Genomic DNA, 22,570 nt, shown 5'->3' on the forward strand with positions numbered 1-22,570 from the left:
AGATGATAAACAGCATCTGATACTGACAATTTAAAATGTGCTTAGGGACCACGATCACTGCTAGGGAACATTAAGTTTAAAAGTAAAATGTCACTTCCCTGCAATTACATAACATTTTTTACTTTTCATGCTACTTTTGCATTACTTTTCCTCAGAATCAGCCTAAGGGTCTATTTCTTCCAAAACAGTCGAACCATGCTTGGTTTGTTGCATATTTTGTAGTTGAAGACTGTCTGTAGTGTGCATACAACTGTACCCCTGTATGGACGTTGTTCCGGCTTGCTGTGAGGACAGCTTTGTTGATTAGAACAGAAGCGTTCTAGTTTTGTCAAGTCGCATCATGCCGCTCGCTTGCACTGCACACATGCCATCACACACACTGTATAGAACTGTTATGAGAAAGGGAGAGACTTTCAGATGTATTTGTCAGTAAATAAATTGAATAAAATAGAAATAAATAAAATATAAAATAAATGCAAATTAAACAGAATAATACATATTCAAATAATGTTCCTTTAATTTTTGGTGGGCTCTTAAAGGGAGGAATTCATTAAATGAAAGTAATATTAAATAAATTAAGTCCGAAGAAAATTAATGCATGTTCCTTTAAAAAAAAAATGCTGTTAATTCATAAAGTATTGTTTTTATTTAAAAGTCTGAAATTATTACATAAAAAAAACTGAATTAACTAAAGTAATGTTACTTATTTAAAAAGATGTTATGCGATAAATTATTGGGGACTTGAGTGGATGAAATGTATAAAGAAAGTAATGCATATGACTTATTTAAAACAAAAATACGTAGGTGTAAGTTCAGAAATGTGTTGCTTCTTTTGGTGGGCTCTTAAAAGCATGAAATTAATAAACTCAAAATAAATGAATTGTTTCTTATTTGAAAAAGTAAGCAATGTATTAAGGTGTCAATTTAAATAACTGCTGTATTATGACAAAAAGGAGGGTGTTGCTTTATTTGATACTTCCACAATCAATCTAAATACACTCAACACTGGCTATGATGGTCCAAAATGCCATGAAAAACTTCGGTAGCAACGAACTAAACGTTTCAGCTTCTTGAAAATCAGTATGAAATCCCTCAACACAGCCTGCGAGTGCTCTATGATTCGCCTGTCTTCCAGATGTACTCGGCACTCTGAGAGTGAGTCAGAATGAAATTAAAAGCTGTATGTGTGCGAGACTCCTCTCATCTGACAACGTGCGTGTAAGAGATGAGCCGCAATGATTAGGTGTCTAAGCTCTTACCAGCTCCCTCGAGCAGACAGGAAGTACTATATTATGTGGTGGAGACGAGCTATTGGCTGGTAATTAATTTGCCCTGTGCACACGGGCATTCATCAGTGGCATGGAGCTCCATTCTAATGCATCGCCTCATCCTGTGATCCTGGACGCTCAACTCAGCCGAAATGCAGAGGGCAAGGCATAAATGGAGCTCGAACCAGACAAAGGTCTCATTATAGTACGTACCCATTTAATCTGTGTACGCTTGAAACTGGGAGTCCAATCATTTCAGAAGCGCAACCGTGCATTAAGGTCTTATTTATTTATTTATTCTGATGGTGTAGGTGCACTCTGCATTTCTTCAGCTGTCATTTTCGAGCGAAATGCACTCGGAAAGACAAAGAAAAAGGAGGCTGATAATGGTGTGATGGTCCCACCTATGGCCATTAATTTTCAAAGCCGAATTAGACTGGCAGTGTATCAAGCCTGGCAGTGTCTGTGTGCGGTTTAGTCGGCTTGATGGACATGTGATTATGAAGCCCTGCAGTTTCTTAGATTGTAATCATAGGTCCCTCTTGGACAGCTACTCTGTGCCGCTAGTCATTATGTGTGCTGTCAAGGTGAGTTCTGATAGATAAGTGCTTGTAGTCCTCCATACAAATTCATTTCACTTAATCATGCATGCGTTTCAATCCATTTTTGATGCTACATTTCAATAGTTCACTTTTACATGGTGATTGACCTTCAATCTCCAACTAAAATCATGGATCTATTATTTATGTATCCATTTATATTATTTCTGATGTATAAAATTCCGTCTTTGCAATTCCAGTAGAAAGAAATTGGTGAGGAAGTGTGAAGAAGTTAACAGTACACTAGCCATGGTGAACATTAGCAGCTCTGAAAATAGCACAGCCATAGATTTATTGGAATTCTGTTACAAAGCCAGCAATAACCTACATAAGTGGAGCATCTGCGCCCGGTGCCGGTGACAGGGAAAGAGAGGAAAGAAGATGAGGCTAAATAAGATACAAAGTAAGCCAGGGATGGAAACTGGAGATGTGGGCTTTCTCAGGCGCTCAATTCCAGACTTTGAAGCAATTTTAATTAAGCCTATTAAGATCTCAAAGCTCAAAATTGCAATTATTTGAGAATTTACGCATCAGTAGATGAAAGCAAATAAGCCCTTGGTTTTATTAGGCTAAGGAAACTGAGAATAAGAACCGCTTCCATTTTTTTAAAAACAAATACCAACACTGAATTATTTTCATGATAGCACTAACATTTCTTGAACATTCGCATTCTGATTTGAACAATGAAAAAAAGTGCCTCTTTTAACTCTTTTCCTGCCATTAACGGAATTTTTGTCTATCCATGTTTTCACTGTTATACGGTAGGGGTTCACTGTGACACATCTTTCTTCTGAAAGAGTACAGAATCTCCTGATTGAAAGAAGAAGCAGAAACAAGCGATATCATATGTACCTGTAAGCAGATGCATAAATGTATGTAAAATAAACCGGTCATCAACATGAAACAGCATGAATGAAATGTCGACCCAGGTATTGATGGACTAGATCTATTTCATCTATGTCATGATCATCGTTCTGAATCCGATCTGGATGTAGAGTTAGAAAAAAGTGTGATTTTCTCAGCTTTTTGATTAAAATTTTGCTTTTTTAAATGAAACTTACCGACATTCAAGTGTTGATAAAAACAGAATGCATTAAGCTAGAATAAAACATTTAGGTTTTTTTTTTTAAATGCAGAGTGTCTGTTTCTTTTGATATATTGCATGTTCAGACATTCATACAATGAAATATTCCGGGGGTCATGAAACTTTTCTGAAAATGATCAAAAATTCTGGTGGTGGCTGGCAACTTTTCTTTCAAAAAAGCTGGCGGGGAAAGAGTTAAATAAAAAAATATATATATAGATTAGAGGAAAAGTAAAAGTCAAAATTACAAGAAAAATTTGTATAGAAAATTAAGCATTTGACAGATTCTACCAGCTACACTCTTATACCGTGTCTGACCAAACGTGAGAGGCGCGACACGACAAAAGCAAATAGAACCCATTAAATTCAGTGATGCTGTCTACACTGGATGCGACTTGATGTGACGCGTCAAATTCCCAACAGTAAAATGATGCCCGATCTATTTCTGATGTACTTCACACTCATGCTACTTCTGACACGAAGAACAAATGGATTTACAACGGTCGCCTTTTTATTTTGAGTGTAGACACAATGAAGGCATTGGCATTAATTAATGGTTCCATGAAGAACTGCTCAAAAGGTGCTTTATAGTGGAAAGTTCTTTAGATTTTTAAAAATGCTGGTTCTCTTAAGAACGGTTCATTGAAAGGTTATTTGGGGAACCAGATGGTATCGCTGTGAAAACTCCCTTTTGGAACCTTTATTTTTTTATGAATTTAGTGTATGAGTGTATTGAGTGCATGAATTTATTCTTCTATTTTGATTTTATTCTTGAGATATTATTACTTCATATTGTAATGTTACAAACTTTATTTAAAAAAAAATGTTCTTGTAACATTATTCTTAAAACATATTGTATTATTATTTTCACTTGTAAAAAAAAAAAGTAAAAAAAAAATATAGGCTACTTTTTTTTTTACTATACTGTTTTGGTGCCACTGCTCTGCTACTGAATCTACAGCATCAGAGCAAAATAAGTGAATCTTGTTGTTGCTGTTCTCATTTCACTAAAGTCAAAATTTATTTATTTATTTTTTAATTATCAACAAAACGTTTGTACAATCATTTGTGTATACATTGACATACAACATAGATATAACAAAGACTTTCACACTAGGGGGCTATTGCTAATTTATATAAGTTTCAGAATTTCGGTCTGTGCATGGAAAATAATAATAATAATAATAAAACAAACAGAAATATACATTTTCATATAGCAATATCCTCGCTGGCTGCACATAATAGCGAGCAAAGAGCGCAACTAGTGTAGTGCAATTAGTGAACAAATTATGCTTGGGCCAGGTGTTTTTTGACAGAACCACAAATCATTTCAGCATCACTTGAAATGCTCATTACAAGTACAAGTAAATTAAAAATATTAAAATATGTAATTAAAGATTTTTTTTTTCAATAATAAAAATTATTAAATACATACCGGAATCATTTAGTAGAATCAGAAAGTAAAAATGTCTCCATTAAATATCTTAAATATGTTAACATTACTAACCTAAAATGCAGCATCATCACATTATCACATTTTCTTTGGAACTACTTATTAACAAGAGCCTGGAAGATGATAACCTGAGGTCTCTATCTTTGTCATGGTACAACTGAGAACCCCATGCATCTTACTTCACACAGCAGGATTCAACACCTAGTGTGTGTGTTAATAGGGAACTGCTGTGTCAGCGGGTGCCTAGCCTTGGCTGCAACTGATAGCATTAGCATTTCTCAGTGGCTTGAAGGGCTCATTAAGACGATGAGTGTGTCAGCTCATAATTAGCACTGACATGAATAGTTATTCATAAAGTAAGTGTTAGACACCTGCCATTTGCTCTGTATTGGGGAAACCCTAACACTCCACCTTTTCCCAGCACTGCTGGCTGTTCTTGGTCAGAATCAGAATCAGAATCAGAATCAATTTTATTGCCAAGTAGTGTTGTGCACATACAAGGAATTTGCTTTGGTAATAAGGTGTTACCGAGGCTGCTATATCAGCGCCAACTGGTGTGACTTGTGCCCTTGTAAAAGCAAGGTACGATATGTTTAACATGAATGCAACAATCTCGCAACCCTCTGAGGCCAGAAAGTGACGTTCAGTGTTTGTTTTGCTGCACAATGACTAATTTGATGTTGCTCAGGCCTGAATTAGATGCATGCATGTGTAACAGCAAAGTGCGCAACTGCAGCGGAGAGCTGTTTAATGCTGATTGTACAGTCGCAATTATAATCAAGACGATCCTGTTCTCTCGTCAGCACCGTCTGCGCCTTTCCAGGTGCTTTCCCATTTGGAGTGCAGTAAAAAAGACCAAAATAAGGAGGAAAAAAGTCTGTCAGACGAAAGAAAGAGCCAGCTTACAAAAACTGGCTTTACGTATCTCATTTGCTTTCTGGGAACCTTTGGATACACCACTGGAATAGGGTGTTCGAATGTTATTGTGCCTTTCTGGATCGCGACAACCAGGGAGTTCGCAGATATGTGCTAATATGTAATGTGGAACTTGAAAACAAGCTGTAAAACTGATCTAATCTTAAACAGGCAATTCTGCTTGTACCACCCAGGGCCGTAGATTATTTCCATACAATAATATTAGCTAGTTCAGCTTTCTTCAGGAGCAGGCATTTTTAATCTTTCCATTTATACTCCAACTCCGGCATTTGCATGAGAGATTTCCATAAAACCAATAGATTTTATTTAATTTTTTTTCTTTTCTTTTTTTCTGTGAGATCTCCGAGAAGGAATTTGTTCATTCATAATGGGATTAATCTGCTGGGGCTAATTCCCTGGCAGTGGCTGCAGAATGAGAGGTTTTGTGCGGACACAGTCACATCCATTGTGCTGAACATTATCTCGCATTGAGAGGCTTCTTCATTGCTGTGATTGAGGATTCTTCTCATTGGGGTAAACACAGTTAATACTTTCCACCCCTGCCTATTCTCTCGAGTATCTGCGTAGGGGATGAACAGGATTAGATTTTTTATTTTAGCTGGTGGAAAATACGAGATATATGTGCGGGGGAATTGACTAAAGAGGAATTGCACCTGCTTATAGCAATTGTTTTATACACCTTAAATCAATCAAGGTGACAGAAAAAAAAAAACCATTTAGAATGTTACAAAAGATTTCTATTTCAAATGAATGCTTTTCTAAATACATTTATTTTCATCAAAGAAATATCATGTATCATGGTTTCCACAAAAATATTAACCAGCACATCTGTTTTCAACATAGATAATAATTGGAAATGTTTCTTGAGCAGAAACTCAGCATATTAGAATGATTTCTGGAGTATTGGTGCTGAAAATCCATCTTTGCCATCAGAGGAATAAATTACATTTTACAATATATTAAAATAGAAAACAGTATTTTTAAATTGTAATAAAATTTCACAATATTACAATTTTTACAGTATTTTTGATCAAATAAATACAATCTTAGTGAGCATATAATAGTTATTTTAAAAAAACCCTTGTTTTATTAATTACTGACATATATGGATTCAATTTCAAGGGGATGCATGAACTGATAAAATATATGCATTGAATGTAAGGCAAGTCGCTACGGATTAAAGCATCTGCCAAATGCATACATGTAAATTACAATTTTTTCATTTAAATATGGTGCATGGGGCTATTTCAGCACATTTCCCGCCTGGTTAAACTGAATAGTTAGTGGTTAGTGAAGAAAATAAGAAATACAGCATGCAAGTATTTAGTGCATGATTTATATTATATGGTAACCCTCATGTACCTGTCTGTTCCACACAGCTGTACAACGCACTTTATACAGTGAAAACAGTTGTGCATCACATAGACAATTTCCCTCTAAGCAGATTAACTGGATGATTGTCTCTACGCATTATGTGGCAGTTATAGGCCGAATGCAGCATTTCCTTTCTGGTTTACCACAGTATGTCAGATTGAATTCATCCAATCTGTGCTGAATGCACTGTGCAGCCGCCACTGATCCGCTGACACCACGGTACAGGTGGGAAATAAGAGCTTTAGACTGATTTACCACCTCCAAAAAGACTGAACTTTGATGCAGAGATGCACTCTGCTATTAGGGCTCTGGTATCACTTGACAGCAAGCATATACTGTTTGGCCTTTTTGCTGACATCTCTGAGCAGATGAATTCAATATGAGAACATGCACGCAGAGAATCACACACTTCTACTACACTTTTGTTTAATTTATAGGAAGATTATATGATATTTGAGAATACAGATGTGTAATGGATTAGTCGCATCAATGAACCCTTCTTAGATATTAATTTGGGCATATTCAAAGTGTGTGATTTTTGTACCATTAGCATCTGATTTCACACAGGATTCCTCAACACTTTCACATTCCCGACTTTCATTGATCAGACAAAAAGATAGCCCCGCCCCCAAATCATGCCATTGGTTAAGAGTGTGTAAATAAAAGATAGCCCCTGCTGATTTGCCAAAAGAGTAATTAGAACACTGTAGAAGAAAAAAGAAAAATATTTGCTCCCTGCTTAACTTAAATTAATTGAATCTGTAAAAAGTTAAAAATATGAGTTTAAGTAATATAATTGTAATGATTTATTAATCATATTTTTACAGTGTATATAATTTAAAACCTACATATAAAATGATATAATATTGAATAATATAATATTATACATAATCATCTTTTTAAATGAATCAGAATGGCCTAATTAAAGTTTTATGTAAATTGGGATAAGTGAAATTATATGGGATGTATCACAATCTAAAAAGACACATCCAATGAATACAAGTCATTTGATATTAGAACTATATATGGCAAGTTAGAATGAAGCGATAATTTGTTTTAAAATGAACACTTTGGTTTAATATAATATTATATTAAGGCCTAATTAAAGTTTTATGTAAATTGGGATAGGAGAAGTATTTAACCATAGACAAAATACAACCCTTTAATTGCACAACGGTTCAGAAAATCTAGAAAGACACATCCAATGAATGTGAGTCATATTTGATATATTATTTTTCATAGGTGGAAAGTAACTAATTACAAAAACTTTCGTAACAGTAGGCTACTTGAGTAGGCCTAGATTTTAAGATTTTTTCTACTTTCTTGAATATAATTAAATTGTGGTACTTTTACTTGAGTAGAATAAAAATAAAGTATTCAACTTTGCTACATTTATTTTTCACCAAAAGTACAAAGTACTTTGATAAAGGGTGCAACAGGGCAAGCTGACATTTGACAAGACACTTGTCAAACTACTGCGGTGGAGCCCTGCGCTTCAGCCAATAACAGACAGGTCTGACTCAGGTGCAAAACCAATCAAAACCTCCAGTTCGGGTGGGGGGCCGGGACTTCAAAATGCGTGACATTCAGTGACTGGCGTTCGTGTTTTGAATCAGTATCGCAAATTTTTCAATATTTTAGTGAATGTAAGTGAGCTATGCTCATTTTCTGATTTTAAATTTTAATTATGGCAACTCCTGAAATGGGTCATCCCAATGATAATACCAGAGCAGTGAGCAGTTGAAGTAGGCTCATAACATGGACGTAGAACTTGCATGGACGGAGCAAGAACAATAAGTGTCTTAAAAACATGGACACAGTTCAATTGAATGGTAAAGCTCGCCCTCTTTAACATTACAGTTAAACTAAATGTATGAAGCAAACTTTGTACAAAGTTCAAAAAAACCTCAACAACAGTGCAATATTATCGCATGATTTATCTGTCAATCAGATGCATGTAAAGGTGTAGTTCGTTACTATAGCAACAGTGGGCTCACAGCACATTTTCGGTAGAACGAAAAAAAGAGAGCATTTAATTTAACATTTTAACCATACCCCACTTTTTTTTTAATATATTATTATTGGCACTTTTTTATTTATACTGTTGTAGGCCTAAATCTCTCTTTTTTATTGTTAATTAAAATGAAAACAAAAAAAATGATCTTACCTGGACTTACTTTTCAAAATTAGTAATACACCAATTGCTCTTAACAACAGAGAAAGCCAGGGAAAGCTAAGTATGTTTGCGAAGCATACCGTCAAACACTACAATTTATGAGTTTAATATCATGTTTTACTCCAAAATCACAATACATGTCAGTCGTGTTTGAAATTACTTCTGTTGCTTCTTTAACACAGAGTGATAATATATTATTTTATTAAATTCTATGATACAGGCTATGTTGATTAGCATTGCATTAAAGGGTTAGTTCACCCAAAAATGAAAATTAGCCCATGATTTCCTCACCCTCAAGTCCTCTTAGGTGTAGCTATATGACATTCTTCTTTCAGACGAAAACATTTTAAATCCAAAAAAGTAAGAAACATTTTATTTACATTTTATTTAAAAAAATAACTTTATTAATCTTAAATAACTAGCTTCCGCCAGACGGCCGTAAGTATACGCAAATTGACTTGCGCCACAAGAGTGACCCGGGACACATGTATGACGTAGGATCTAGGAGTATAATAAGCTTAGACGCCTCTCGCGGTTTAAACAAATAGGGCTGTGCAACAAACTGAAGCTCCTCTTTTATTATATAGAAATCCTCCAAGATTTCTTTTCAAAATTGCTAATTCGCGACCAAGGTTTTGTTTTGCTCTTACCTCTGAGAATCCAGGTTCGTCATTACGCTGTGCGTGGGAAGCTAGAGATTATAGTTAATAAAGTTTTAAATATGGGTATTTTCCTTACACAAACGAATGGATTCACTTCAGAAGGCCTTTATTAACCCCCTGGAGTAAAATTGGAGCACTTTTATCATGGATGGATACACTTTTTTGGGCTTCTCCAGCCATTCACTGCCATTATAAAGCTGGGAAGAGCCAGGACATTTTTTTTTTTAATATAACTGATTGTATTCGTCTGAAAGAAGAATGTCGTATACACCTAGAATGACTTGAGGGTGAGTAAATCATGGGCTAATTTTCCTTTTTGGGTGAACTATCCCTTTAAATACATACATTATTCTTTATGAAAATACCTGAGATATCTTGATGAACACAGATATATTATCACTATCATGTGTTTGTCTTCATGTTTCATCAGTCAAAATGTCTCTATTCGCATGTTATTATATCCATATAAGGCATTTCCTAAAACGTCATAAGTTTAATACTTCTATGAATCTCACTTGTGGACTTTCTGCGCGAGGTATGAATGGGCTTCCAGTATGAATGTAACAGATATGACATGAGAGTTTATCTCTATACACTATCGCTGTATCAGCTGTATATACTAAAATAATACGAAAGTACTTTGCAACGTAGATACTTGAGTAGTTTTTATTGCCAACTACTTCATTAATCTTACTTGAGTCATATTATTTTTCAGTACTTCTACTTGTACTCAAGTAAATTATTGCTTAAGTAGCAATACTTATACTTAAGTACAATATTTTAGTACTCTTTCCACCACTGATATTTTTAACCCAATATATGGTGTTTAACAAAATTAGACCAAATTGGACTTAGACACAGCAGCTATAAAAGCCAATCCATGAAAAATGCATGGCGGCTCAAGCGCACGCAAAGACAATTTTGGCAGATACACAGAGAAATTCTCATGTGCAAATCCTGGCAGGTCCCATACCTCCAATCCCAATCTCTCTTCCTCTTTTCCGCCTTCCAATTCTCTCTCGCACGCACACTCAAATGATTCCCTTCTCTCCAACACACTGTCTTCCCATCACAGGCCTTGTGAAATCCTGTTATCTTGCAGTCCTCCCCATGCTTGCTGTTTCCATTAATCCTTGTCCCGGGGATACAGGTCTAAACTTTCCTTTGATCCACATTTCAGTTAGCAGAGAGACTTTCTCGTAATGTAGCGCAGCCCCCCAGCAGACTCAGTCCCAAGGTCTTCGCGTAAAGAGGAGTTGCCTCTATTTACGCTGCTAAACCTGGCACCGACTCCAGCGACACAACCTGCTCTGCCTTAACACGATTAACCCGCATCGCAGCACAGGAAATGGACACGGAGCCAAGTAGATAGGCGCCCGACGGTCGCGTGCAGAGCCGCCTATGACAGGAGACGGAAGAACAAGGACATAAATGGAACGGTTATGTTCTTCTTGTTCCTCTTGAAAGTCAATTATACCCGTTGTGAAGTGTTTGATAGCTCCTGCCATTCTACATGAATGCTGGGCAGTTAATCAAAATATATAGTGTGGGAATTTTAAAAAGAGCAGGACTTTCTGAAGAGTGATAAAAGGAGATAACTTGCGAAGAAAATTAGTTTAAAACGGTCGCTTTTTCAGATTAAAGAGTTGTTACTGAATGGGAATTCTAATGTATTAACAATAGGTGTGTTAAACTTCCTCTTTTATCAGGATTATAATGACCCGCAATTATTGCAATTATGATTCAAAGTTTCTGTCAAGTACGATAAGCGGAGTGAAGTTAAATTTGTCTGTATAAGAGTGACTGGATGTTAATTAATTAAAAACTTCAATTGCTAACAATGTGTGTCAAAGCACTGGCGGACACTGAGCTGAACAGCTGTCATGGTAGCATATCATTTGTTGGACTAGGCGGTATTGTTTTGTCTTCCACCAAAAGGTCTGAGGTATTCATTCTTTTGCAGTCAAACACTGTATACATTTACTGAAAGTGCATTCAATTATGTCCAAAAGCAATTGGAAATAAAGATATAAAGACGCAAAAAGATACACATAAATGTAGATTAAAAATGGACAATTCAGCCCAAAATTAAAATTCTGTCATTTCAAAAGATACAAATAAAAATAAAAATAATATATATATATATATATATATATATATATATATATATATATATATATATATATATGTATTTTTTTTTTTTTTTTTTTTTAATACAATGAAAGTCAATGGGTTCCAAAACCAAATAGGACAACTTTCATGATATCCACAAAAAACATGTTTACAAATTTCTCTTTGTGTTTCCATAGAAGAAAAGTCATACAGGTTTGAAACAACAGAAGGGTAACTAAATAATGACAGAATTTCATTTTTGGGTGAAATTACCCTTTAAAAGGTGCTTTTGGTGAGGACCAAATCTGTTTGACATCAGAGTTCGGTTGATTTGGTGTGAAAGCATTTCAAACTCAGGTCTGCACCAGTGAACCACAATTTTCTTTTAAAAGTAAAACACAGAAAGTGAGAAAACTTTTTTGATTAGTCTGATATGCATTTGTATTCAAAATCCAAGCATACCGGTAGTTGAGCCAAACCCATCTGTCATAGGGAAATCCGAATATCATGGTTTGGTGGCCATTGTGACTTTTAACAATGAAACTAATGTATCTGAGTGGTCGTTTACACGACACAATTTTCAACTTAAAATTTACAAATTTTACGTGACAACAGCGTTTTGGGGGGCTTGAATGAACAGACATTTGAAAACGGGTTTCAAAGTGCAAGTTTTTGAAAACGATAACATATCGTCTTCGTGTAAACTACAAAAAACATGAATTTGTGAAAACAGTGATGCCATGTGCCATGGTATTACATGTTCAGTCCATAGGCATTTCTTTACAAAGTGGCATCGCCAACTACTGGCCTGGAATGATAAAAACAGCGTTTTAGTCGTTTTCGTGGATCAGTGTGAATGGGGATCGTTTTGACAACGTTTTCATCTGTACGAGAAAAATGCAAAGGAAAACTTTTCCATTTTTAGTAGATCGTTGTCTATAAACGTACCCTAAATTTAAAGCTGTGTGAAAATGGTCTGCGCATGCCCATAATCCACAAGCATGAACCTAGAATTCCAATTTGCCGATAAAGCCCAACAGCACTGCCTTCTACAAATATGAGTTCTGTGATGCTTTACAGTAATTCCTCGAATATTTACAAATGCATTAGTGCACAATTTCAGGCCTGTTCACGTCATACACCCATATACACACACAGCTACGCTATCACGCGTACACACACTATCATGGTAAACACGTGGGGGAAAATCCACTCTGTTCTGCCTGTCATGCTCTCATCGTTGTGAGGCTTTGGGGAGAGAGTGTGCTGGCTTAGCAGGGCTTCTTCTAAGAGTCTTCACCTGGATGCTTCTTTCCTCTGTCATTACAGTGCACATCTCCTCTATACAGTATCTAACTCTCCAGACGGCTTCTGACAGCCGGAGAGGCCTTAACTTGGACCTCTCGACTGCAGGCTATATGTCCAAACAAATAGAACTCTAGCCGTCAAACAACCCTGCAGGTTGTGTGACTTGCAATGAATTCAGCAGAGCAAGGTGCAAAAGCAAGACGAATACGTAAATCAAATTATAAATAAATAATAGCAAAGCTAATGATGTAGAAACTTAATCCAGAGATTCTGCTTACATGTGTAAACACAGGGAATGAGAGAGCGCGCCGGAGCGCTTTTCATCTATATCTAATGCGGCATCATGCCCCAGGGGCCCTCATTGAGAGGTGAGGGAAAGTCTTCGAGTGCTACGTTCGACCAGGATTTTCACACTGACCAAACCACAGCAATTTCATCGAAACTAATGCCAGGAACACAGTGAGAAAACCAGATTGCTGATCTAAAGGATGAATGAAAACAATTGTAAATAAATAAAATATATCAATGAATAAAAACACAAGTAAAGTAAGCTAGTCCAACACTAGTTTAAAAGAGTATTTAATAACCAAAAGTGAGGACCAGAATAAAGGCAAGAGTGTATATTGATTTAAAACAGAAATGTATAATAATAATAAACTATTATTAGGATCATTAGAATTATTGTAGTTGTTATTAATAATAATAATAATATTTCAGTCTGAAATAGTTTTTTTTATATCACACACAAATGTTATTTATTTTTATTTTTGAATTATTAATAGATTTATTGTGTGAAAAAAGTCACATAATAAATCTATGGTCCGGCCAGCTGAGTCATTTAGGGAAAACAAAAAAACAACAACAACTATATCCTAACAATCTACTAAGAATCACTTAAAACAATCCCTTTTTGTTGTCCCCCATGTAAATTAGCTCTGACTGGAAAATGAAAACTTGTCTCTATTGATTTAATTAGACAGAAGGATTGTAAATTTGCCTGATGAACTCCTCGCACACCCACACACGGCTTACAAGAGATATCCGTCTAAAAATAAAATCTGAGGGTAAAGCAAAATGCTCTGCGTGAGCAGAATAAATGTGATTTGTAAGTACAAAGCCGATAAGGTGAGAAAGCCTCTCTGTTACATTCCAAATAAATGCATTCCTGCAATCAAGTGTTTTCCCCCTAACAAGCAAACGTCTTCAAGGCTGAATTAAGACTGCTATTCCCAGTTGCCGTGTACTGAGAGAGCGCAAAGGTAAGCTGGAAATTAATCGCTGCATTGCCCTAATGTCCTTCTGAATACTTTCAGTACTTTTTCCCAAGCGCATGCACCCTTCAAGACATTTGAATTACACAAAGCAACCAATATTGGCCTCAGTCAAATAATTCGATTACAGGGAAATGGGAAAGTGGGAGGTGAAAAGAGGTCAGCCCTTTATGTCTTAATCTGCATCACTTCAAAGACACACATCTACAGGTTCTCACTCAAAGTTCTGCTTTCATCTAGCAAAGCATCTATATCCGCTTCCCCTCGCGCACATTAAAATACACCTGCCAACTATTGCGTATCTCTAAAGCCACTTCTCGGCATTTCTACGTTACCCAGTTGTGAAAGGATTGTTGACACTAAACCGCTGCAAAAGAGCCATCATAGCACAGCACAGTTTCAGCTGCTCGGTTTAGACTTTAATAGGGTAATTGCCTGTGTGCCTTGGGAGACAGAACTCCGCTCTCCGTAACCGCAAAATAGCTCAACGCTTATCAGATCCCCTTGTTCCAAAAACCCAATCTAAAGCCAGACTTATTATAGCCACACTGATGCACTATCTTCTCTGCTTTAATTAAACCGCGAGCACAGATACAAAGCCCGATAACCACCATTTAGAGCGTCTGACACAATCTTCCCTCAATAAACTAAATCCTGATTATTCTCCCGTCGCAATTAACCATTGAGGTGAGAGCAAGTCAGAGTTTTGAACAAATAAAAGTCTTATAAAGTACAACTCTTCAGGAGTTCCACAAATCTAGCTTGCCGGGACTCACCGTGGCCGCTTCTGAGGAACGCCGGAAAGCGGTATATGGAGATGGGCGAAGCGTGGTGACGGGGATTGTGTAACGGGTGTTCGGGATGGGTGTATGAGGTTGCCACCCCTGGGGGTCCTGCGGCAGCCACTGAACTATCCGAGCTGGGCGAGGAACTCCACACCGAACCGGCAATACATCCCAACGTCAGAGTCCACATCCAGGGAGTCCATCCGAGCCGGGATAGGGGCTGCCCCTCTCGACCGCCATGAAACCACAACGCCGCCACTCTGCTGGGACGCATGACGCACAGCCGACTCGCTGTTAGATAAAAGGCGCAAAGAACCGAGAGAGGAGAGTTCTCTCATGATGCAGAAAACCCCATTCTAGGAGTCCCAACCTCCTCGTCCAGCACCCGCTGCCGGCCCCTGTGAAAATGCACTCACTTAGGACGAGAGCCCCTTTGCAGCTGCTGAGTGAATAGATGGGAAGGAGCGTCTGCGATGGGGTCCGCTCCTCTCAGAGCTGCATCAGTCACTCACAAGACCTGAAGAGGCGACAATTACCCGGCGGAAAAGAGGGTCATGACCCGACCCTGCCACTCATTCACTGTCCATCCCACACAAAGGAAGCAGAGGAAGAAGACTTTTTTTCTTCTTGCTTTCTTCAAAAGGATAAACTCTAGTATGAAACAGATTCCTCTTTTTTCCCAGCACTGTCCGCTCCTGGGCTCCAAAGGTGTTGCAATACAAAGGCTTGGGCTGAAACAACGCTTTCTCTCTCACACACACAGACTCGCTTCTGATTTTCTTCCTCCTGAGATTAGTGTTGCTCAGCCTGTCTGTATTTGGACAGAGCCTTGACGCACTTTCAGCAGCTCTGCTAAGCAATGAGAGTGTGAGAGGGAGGGAGAGAGAATGAAAGCGCGCGCAAGAGACAGAGAGAGAGAGAGAGAGAGAGAGAGAGAGAGAGAGAGAGAGAGAGAGAGAGAGAGAGAGGGAGGGAGAGAGGGAGAGAGAGGGAGAGAGAGAGAGAGAGAGAGAGAGAGAGAGAGAGAGAGAGAGAGAGAGAGAGAGAGAGAGATACTGAGCTGGAGGGAGGAGGGAGAGAGAGAGAGATATTGGTACAGGTGAAACAAAGCAAACAGAATGGGATGAAGAGGATGTGTGGTTTGCATGCGTATGTGTGTGTTTGGGCGTTGAAGTGTGAAAAAATGGGGATGCCGATACAAACCCTCACAGAAAACACATAGCTGCTCTCTCAGATGGAGATGAAGTTCTACACATTATGGAAGGAAGTGCAAATTAAGAGATACTGGGGGTGAAAGAAACAATGACAGACAGCTGTGGGAATTAAAGTAGAAAAACAAAAAAAGACTATTAAACATCTAAGGCAGTTTTGCGATAAGGAGGGAATGGAGGTAGTGCTTCCTCCACAAAAAAATAAATAAATATAAAAATGACAGAACAAAAATAAAATGAGAAATATTACAAAACATTACATGAAACTGTCTGTTCTTGTAGAGCTGCTGAAGCAAAACGTAATGTGAGATGAAGCAGTGCCTCTTCGTCACTGTGATTGGCTGATTAGACTGTCACCGTGATCACGCATCACTCTCATGTTCCAACTGGTTTGCAAATCAGCCTGAAGTTGGAAATGGACAGACTAATTTTACAAAGTAAACACATCACTCGCTATGACATCATCACTTCCAAATCAAAACTTGAAATTAAACAAAATAATATGTAGCAGTAAAAATTTAAGAGAATTAAAGTGTGTCTACCATGCTATGTTTATTGACTAATGGTCCTAAAAAGGTGAAAATTTTTAATGACAATACAAGACAAATTTAAATTGCACAAACTTGAAGAGACTTAAAGGAGATTTGATTTTAATATAAATAGCATTTTAATATGAAGATTAAACATATAAATATATTTATACTGGTTTTTGTGGATACTGATAAGGTAAATGCTGATTCATATAACATCTTAACTTGTGAAAACAACAAATTGAACATGAATTTACAAAAAAAAAAGTAAAACCAAGGGAGGGAACTTTGCCTCCTCATTTCAGAAGTCAACCACACACACACACACAATCACACACACACACACACACCGCTCTCATACAGTAAACACACACCGCCTATGCCACAAGAGAATCAAAATGATGGACGATGTTTAGGAACAAAATCTCCTCTTTCCTCCTGCCTGATTTTTTTCTGGGATATCCTTCCATCTGAAACAGAGCAGCCCAGAAGGCATGGCTGACTGGCTGGATCTGTCCCTGCCTCCTAAAATAGAGCTTCAGACCTCTGATTCGCATAGTGAACCAGCTTATGTAAGGGAAAGGAAAACAAGAAAATCTGATAATTGAATGATGAAAATGTGCATCTTTCTGCATTAAAATAGACATTAGTTAGCAACATTTGCACTGTGTGCCCAAAACGAACCTGTTAAAACAAGTTGTTAATGGGTTTCGAAGAATACTGTCAATACAAGAATTTCATTTAAAAACTAATTTCGTACATCGCAACATATACAAATTGAGTGTAAGATGAGGAAATAACATCAACCTAATTCTCTGATTTCATTTCTCACCTCAAAATTTAGGAAAAGAGCACAAAACAACATCTCCAAGGGTCTGAATTTTGGTGCAGAATTGTGGGTATTGTACATAATTTGACTCTTTCCCGCAAGTTCTGCGCTTACAATGTGGGGAATTTCTGCCAACATTCATTCACTATGGGTTAAATGAGTAAAGTAATCCACATAGACGAATAGATCAAATCAATAATTGGAAAACTTTCTTTCAGACTGCATTTTAAAAAACAGTGCAAGTGAATCAGCGCTACTGATGCGCATTTGGCTTCACATTAACCACATTGTCTCTGCACTGCAAGCGTAAACAACTAAATTTAACCTGACTTCAATTTACTTTGTCAGTTTCCATCTTTAGTTATTTCAAACTTCTTCACACCATTGTATGAGTAGGCTATTGTGCATTGAAAAAATACCTCATAGCACCGTATATTGTTCAAGCTGTATGCTTTCAAATGTCTAAGTATCTTTCTAACAATATAAATATGATTCAGCACATAACTGAATACATTTCATTACAAAAAAAAAAGACAAGTAACAGTGTCACCTTGTAAGGCAATATTCTAATCTACTTTAAATACTTGAAGAAAACACAAATACACTGAGTGCACAAATATTTAGGTGAGGTAATTGTTATTAAAAAAGTCTCAAATATAACTTTTATATAGTCTTCTAAATACACTCTGTTATGATTGGCAACCATAGATCAGACTAGCTATGTTTCCATCCCATATGTTCAAGAGAACAAAATTGTCACTTCCTGGGAATTGGCGCAAAATATAGGTAATAAAAATGGAAGTTGCAGCAATTGGGGAAGCCATTGTGGCATTTTTTTTTTTCATGAATCATAAATGACTGTGATTAGATGAAACGCAATAAACACTGTCATGTTATCTTGCATTTGGATGCCTGGTGTTTGTGAACGCACTCATTTAAGACATTTCCTGGGAGGGAATTAAACCAAATCATTTTGATGACTGACGTTGGCTCAGGCATTTTAGAATGATCAAACCAATATTTGAGATGCTGTGTAATGAAATTGGTCTGCTGGTTAGTCAAGTGATCCAATTACACCCATCTTCTTATCGTATAAAAATTGTATCTGTCTCAATTGCGTGCGTACATTTTTATGCACATTTTTAGAATTTATGGGCATCTTGCCATTTCCATTCCATCCCCAAATGCACATAAAAATAGGTGGATAGAAAGATAAGCCATGTTTCCATCCAAAGTTGCGAATTTAACTTAATTGGAATTTAGCAAAATTGGAATATCACATAATGATATTCACATAATGATACCGTGAATAAAGCACCATTTTAATCCAGTCAGTTTCATCCAGCTGTTTAATTATACCGAAAAACTTTGACAAGATTTTGCTGAGGCATTTCGGAATGACCAAAACAGCATTTCGGATGCTGTGCAACGAGATGTTTGATTGGTCCAGTCACATTACTTTTTTTATGTGAATAGATTATTTATTTGGTAAATGTGTTTCCATCGTGGTTTATGTGCATATTTTCTTATCCAGATGTATCCGACTCAATTGAGCCCATGCGTTTTTTTATGCACATTTTTAGAATTCCATCCAGCGTAGTTTTTATGCGATATCCCAAAATGTGCATAAAAATAGGTCGATGGAAACATAGCTACTGTCATTCATCAGGTGGTCAATATGTCAAAATACTCATGGTTGTGATATCAATACCATGACAACTTCTGAGCGACCTGTTTTCCCAGCATAAGCGTTAGCGAAGTCTGAATATTATATATATCCTTAAAAAGAGCAATGAAATATCCCTTTAACGGGCATTCAAATACGAGAACATTGCTTTCTAGAATGTATTATTTTTAAAGCTCTAAATGTTTTGAATCTTTAACCACCACTGCTATTCACATATAGTAAATAGTGCCATTGGAATTACAAACCACAGCAGCAAATCAGCTTTCCATTGATATTACTTTGGTGAAAGACTCTTAACATTTGGGGCTTTGCAAATGAAGAACCGTTCAGTTTAAATTCTCCATGACGATAATCAGTTCATATTCATTCCACAGATGGGTGCAGGGAAACGATAGACGAAGGCAAAAGCCATCGGTGCTGGATAGGTACTCATTTATCAAAAGGACTGCTTTTCTTCATCTGCTGTGTCTTTTGCGTTTCATTAAATTCCAAACTCGGTCCTCAGAGCTAGTTCTGTCTTGCCTGAGGCATTTCTCGGGTGAGTGACCTCCATGCTTCTGATGAGAGAGCAAAATATCTGCCATTTTGCACAAGAAATTCCTCATCAACAAACCTGAGCCTGCACAATCATCGTCCGCCCTCAGATTAATAATTTGAGACGTGGTTGAAGCGGTCGGTGCATTTCTAAACGATGTGCATGATACAAAACTTTTTCTTCACAAACAAAGGTATGCTGCAGCTGGATTTCATAATGGCATGCGTAAAAGTCGCTCACCAACTCCAGCAACTAAAATGAGATGCATGTAAGCGGTCCTACTCTGGAGCCACCTGGAGGACATGCACCATCTTGGGCGACAGCTTTGGGATCAGCAGTCACAATCGGGCACAGATGAGTGTGTTTAGCTCTCTGTGGCATCTGCTAAGCTGCCTGGAGCTGTATTAGGAGACCTGGATCATGAGCTTGGCTGAAACATCATTATAGGAGGATCTGCTGAAATGAAGTGCTAATTTTATAATATTACTTTTTACAATCATTTTACAACAAATTCAGCGTCAAGGCCATGTATGCTCATGATTTAAGAAGCCACTGCTGGCTTTAGCTTGATTTTAATCAGAGGAAATGACTACTTAACAGAAGTTATACAACCACATCCAGGACATAAAATAACGTGACCCAAATACGTATATGTGCTTTCATATCAATGTAGATAGCATGGCTGGAATTAATAATATTATTGATCTAGGTCTCTCTCTAATACTTTTGTCTTTATTTATGCTTTTTTTTCTGCTGAAATATGTTTCTAGTCAGTGAATCCTTTAAAAGTGAATAGGTTTGGTGAACCAGTCTACAGGGGGTTATTAGTGTTAGATATTTAAAATAATATAAATTATAATAATAATTTGCACTACCAAAAGTTTTGGGATTGGTAAGATTGTTTAAATGTTTCTTATGCTCAACAAGCCTGCATTTAAAATACAGTAAAAACTCTTTACGGTCACATTTGATCAGTCTAATGTGTCCTTGCTGAATAAAAGTATTACTTTCTTTTAAATATCTTAATCTTAAAAATCTTTCTGACCCCAAAGCCTTGAATGGTAGTCCATGGTAAAAAGCGTTTTTACTCAGTCATATTAAATATTAAAGTCATATTAAAGGAATAGTTCACCCCCCAAAAAAAAGAAAATTACGTCATCATTTACTCACCCTCAAGTTCTTCCAAACCTGTATACATTTCTTTGTTCTCTTGAATACGAAGGAAGATGTTTAAAAAATATACATATATTTTTTTTGTAACCAAACAGTTGTGGGGCACCCATTGACTTCCATAGTATGGAAAACAATAATACTATGGAAGTCAATGGGGCCCATATCTGTGACAGAATTTTTGGGTGAAGTATCCCTTTAAAGCAATAAATAATGAGTTTACAAATACTTTTTATTGTTGCATAGAGGTCCATGTAAATAAAAACAAAAAACCTTTTAGTCGCCTCTGTGCAACCTTAAAATGTCTTGTGAGATATTTAGTGTTGACATTCAGTAAAAACACCGTAAATTAGCATATTTAATGCTATAAACTGGCTCATAATCCCAGCATCGATTCTGAGTACCACATACATTTGTGGAAGGTATCATTTTCCTCCTAAATTTAAACAGAATAAAGCAGTATTAAAAAATGTTTGAAATAGTTGAAAATAGTAATGAAAATAGTTCATTCTTAAACTAAGCTAATTATCGGAATGAGACAGCATTGGCAAACTAAACAGGTGTAAATTGTCTAAGTGTAAAAATGTTTTGATAAATTCAATCTGTCCATATATTGCTCAATTTACACCGAACCCACAGCCGCCCATAAGCCAGGCCCTTCCTTTAAAGCACCTTTTCTCCACACACCCGCTTAATCTGTCCACTAACATGTCAAAACCTTCCAGCTCACCCCAAGGAGCCCCGTTTCCCCATCACTCTGCCTCAGGGTCCTTATGTGCTCATACTGCCTCTCTGCACATCACACACAAACAAAAAATAAATCATAGAATTGCATCAGAAAGAGAAAAAACACCACTAGCCACATACAGGCCTTTGCTTTCTACCCATGTTGTCCAAGGTTTTTAGAAACAGTTCTCAGTTGGTCTCACAGCAGCACTACCAGAGCGCTTCGTTAGGAACTAAATAAAGTAAAGTTTGTGATGACTGTAATGACTGCTTGGTATTCCTATGCATGTTCTCGCTTCAGCTGGCTAGTCTTTGGTGTGTGTTTTTTTTTTTTTTTTTTTTTTTTTGCCTCAGGGTACCGTCCTCATCGAACGCAGAGTGAATTCAGTATGACCGAGAGAAGAGCCGTGTCCTTCCCTCGGATGAGTTCCTCATCCTGAAAAGGCAGACAGCATTGGAAAGCTAAAAATGAGGGAATCTAAAACAGCTCTGGAAATAGCTGTGGTTGGAAAATGTCGCAAATGAAACTGATATTTTTGATTATGCGATGAGGATGTTTAGGTATATAAAAATCTTGTTTCGTGATATTGCATCACCGGGGTCTGACACATCGTCAAAATAATTTTGCGGATGCAGACATGCTGAGACTTCAGCAACTCCTGGCTAACGTGACTTTTTATATTAATATAAATTTTAAAAGCATTCGCTGATATGGTTTTTAGATGTTTGTTTCTTGTATTAGGAATAGTAACCTTTGTGTATAAAATTATACATTTCAAAAACTACATAGTACATAAATAATAGTAAAGTGGGAAAGATTATTAATCTAAAATTTAAAAAAAAAAGTATCTTAT

General features: G+C 36.9%; 1 protein-coding gene across 18 annotated transcripts in view; it reads right to left on the reverse strand.

The window, feature by feature from the left end:
• Positions 1-22,570, reverse strand: part of nrxn3a (neurexin 3a) — a 302,208-nt gene that overhangs the window by 100,293 nt on the left and 179,345 nt on the right. Inside the window, exon 1 of one of the 18 annotated variants that reach the window (XM_077239242.1) lies at positions 15,020-15,851. The exons of the other annotated variants lie outside the window; for them this stretch is intronic. Coding sequence (XP_077095357.1) covers positions 15,020-15,302 — 283 coding nt within the window. The 5' untranslated portion in view covers positions 15,303-15,851. Of the gene's footprint in view, positions 1-15,019; positions 15,852-22,570 lie in introns of those variants that run through there. 18 annotated transcript variants of the gene reach the window in all.

The sequence above is a fragment of the Siphateles boraxobius genome, unplaced genomic scaffold, assembly GCF_051911475.1.
Source record: "Siphateles boraxobius isolate OS27281-9 unplaced genomic scaffold, OSU_SipBor_1 22, whole genome shotgun sequence".
NCBI classification, from domain to species: Eukaryota; Metazoa; Chordata; class Actinopteri; order Cypriniformes; family Leuciscidae; genus Siphateles; species Siphateles boraxobius.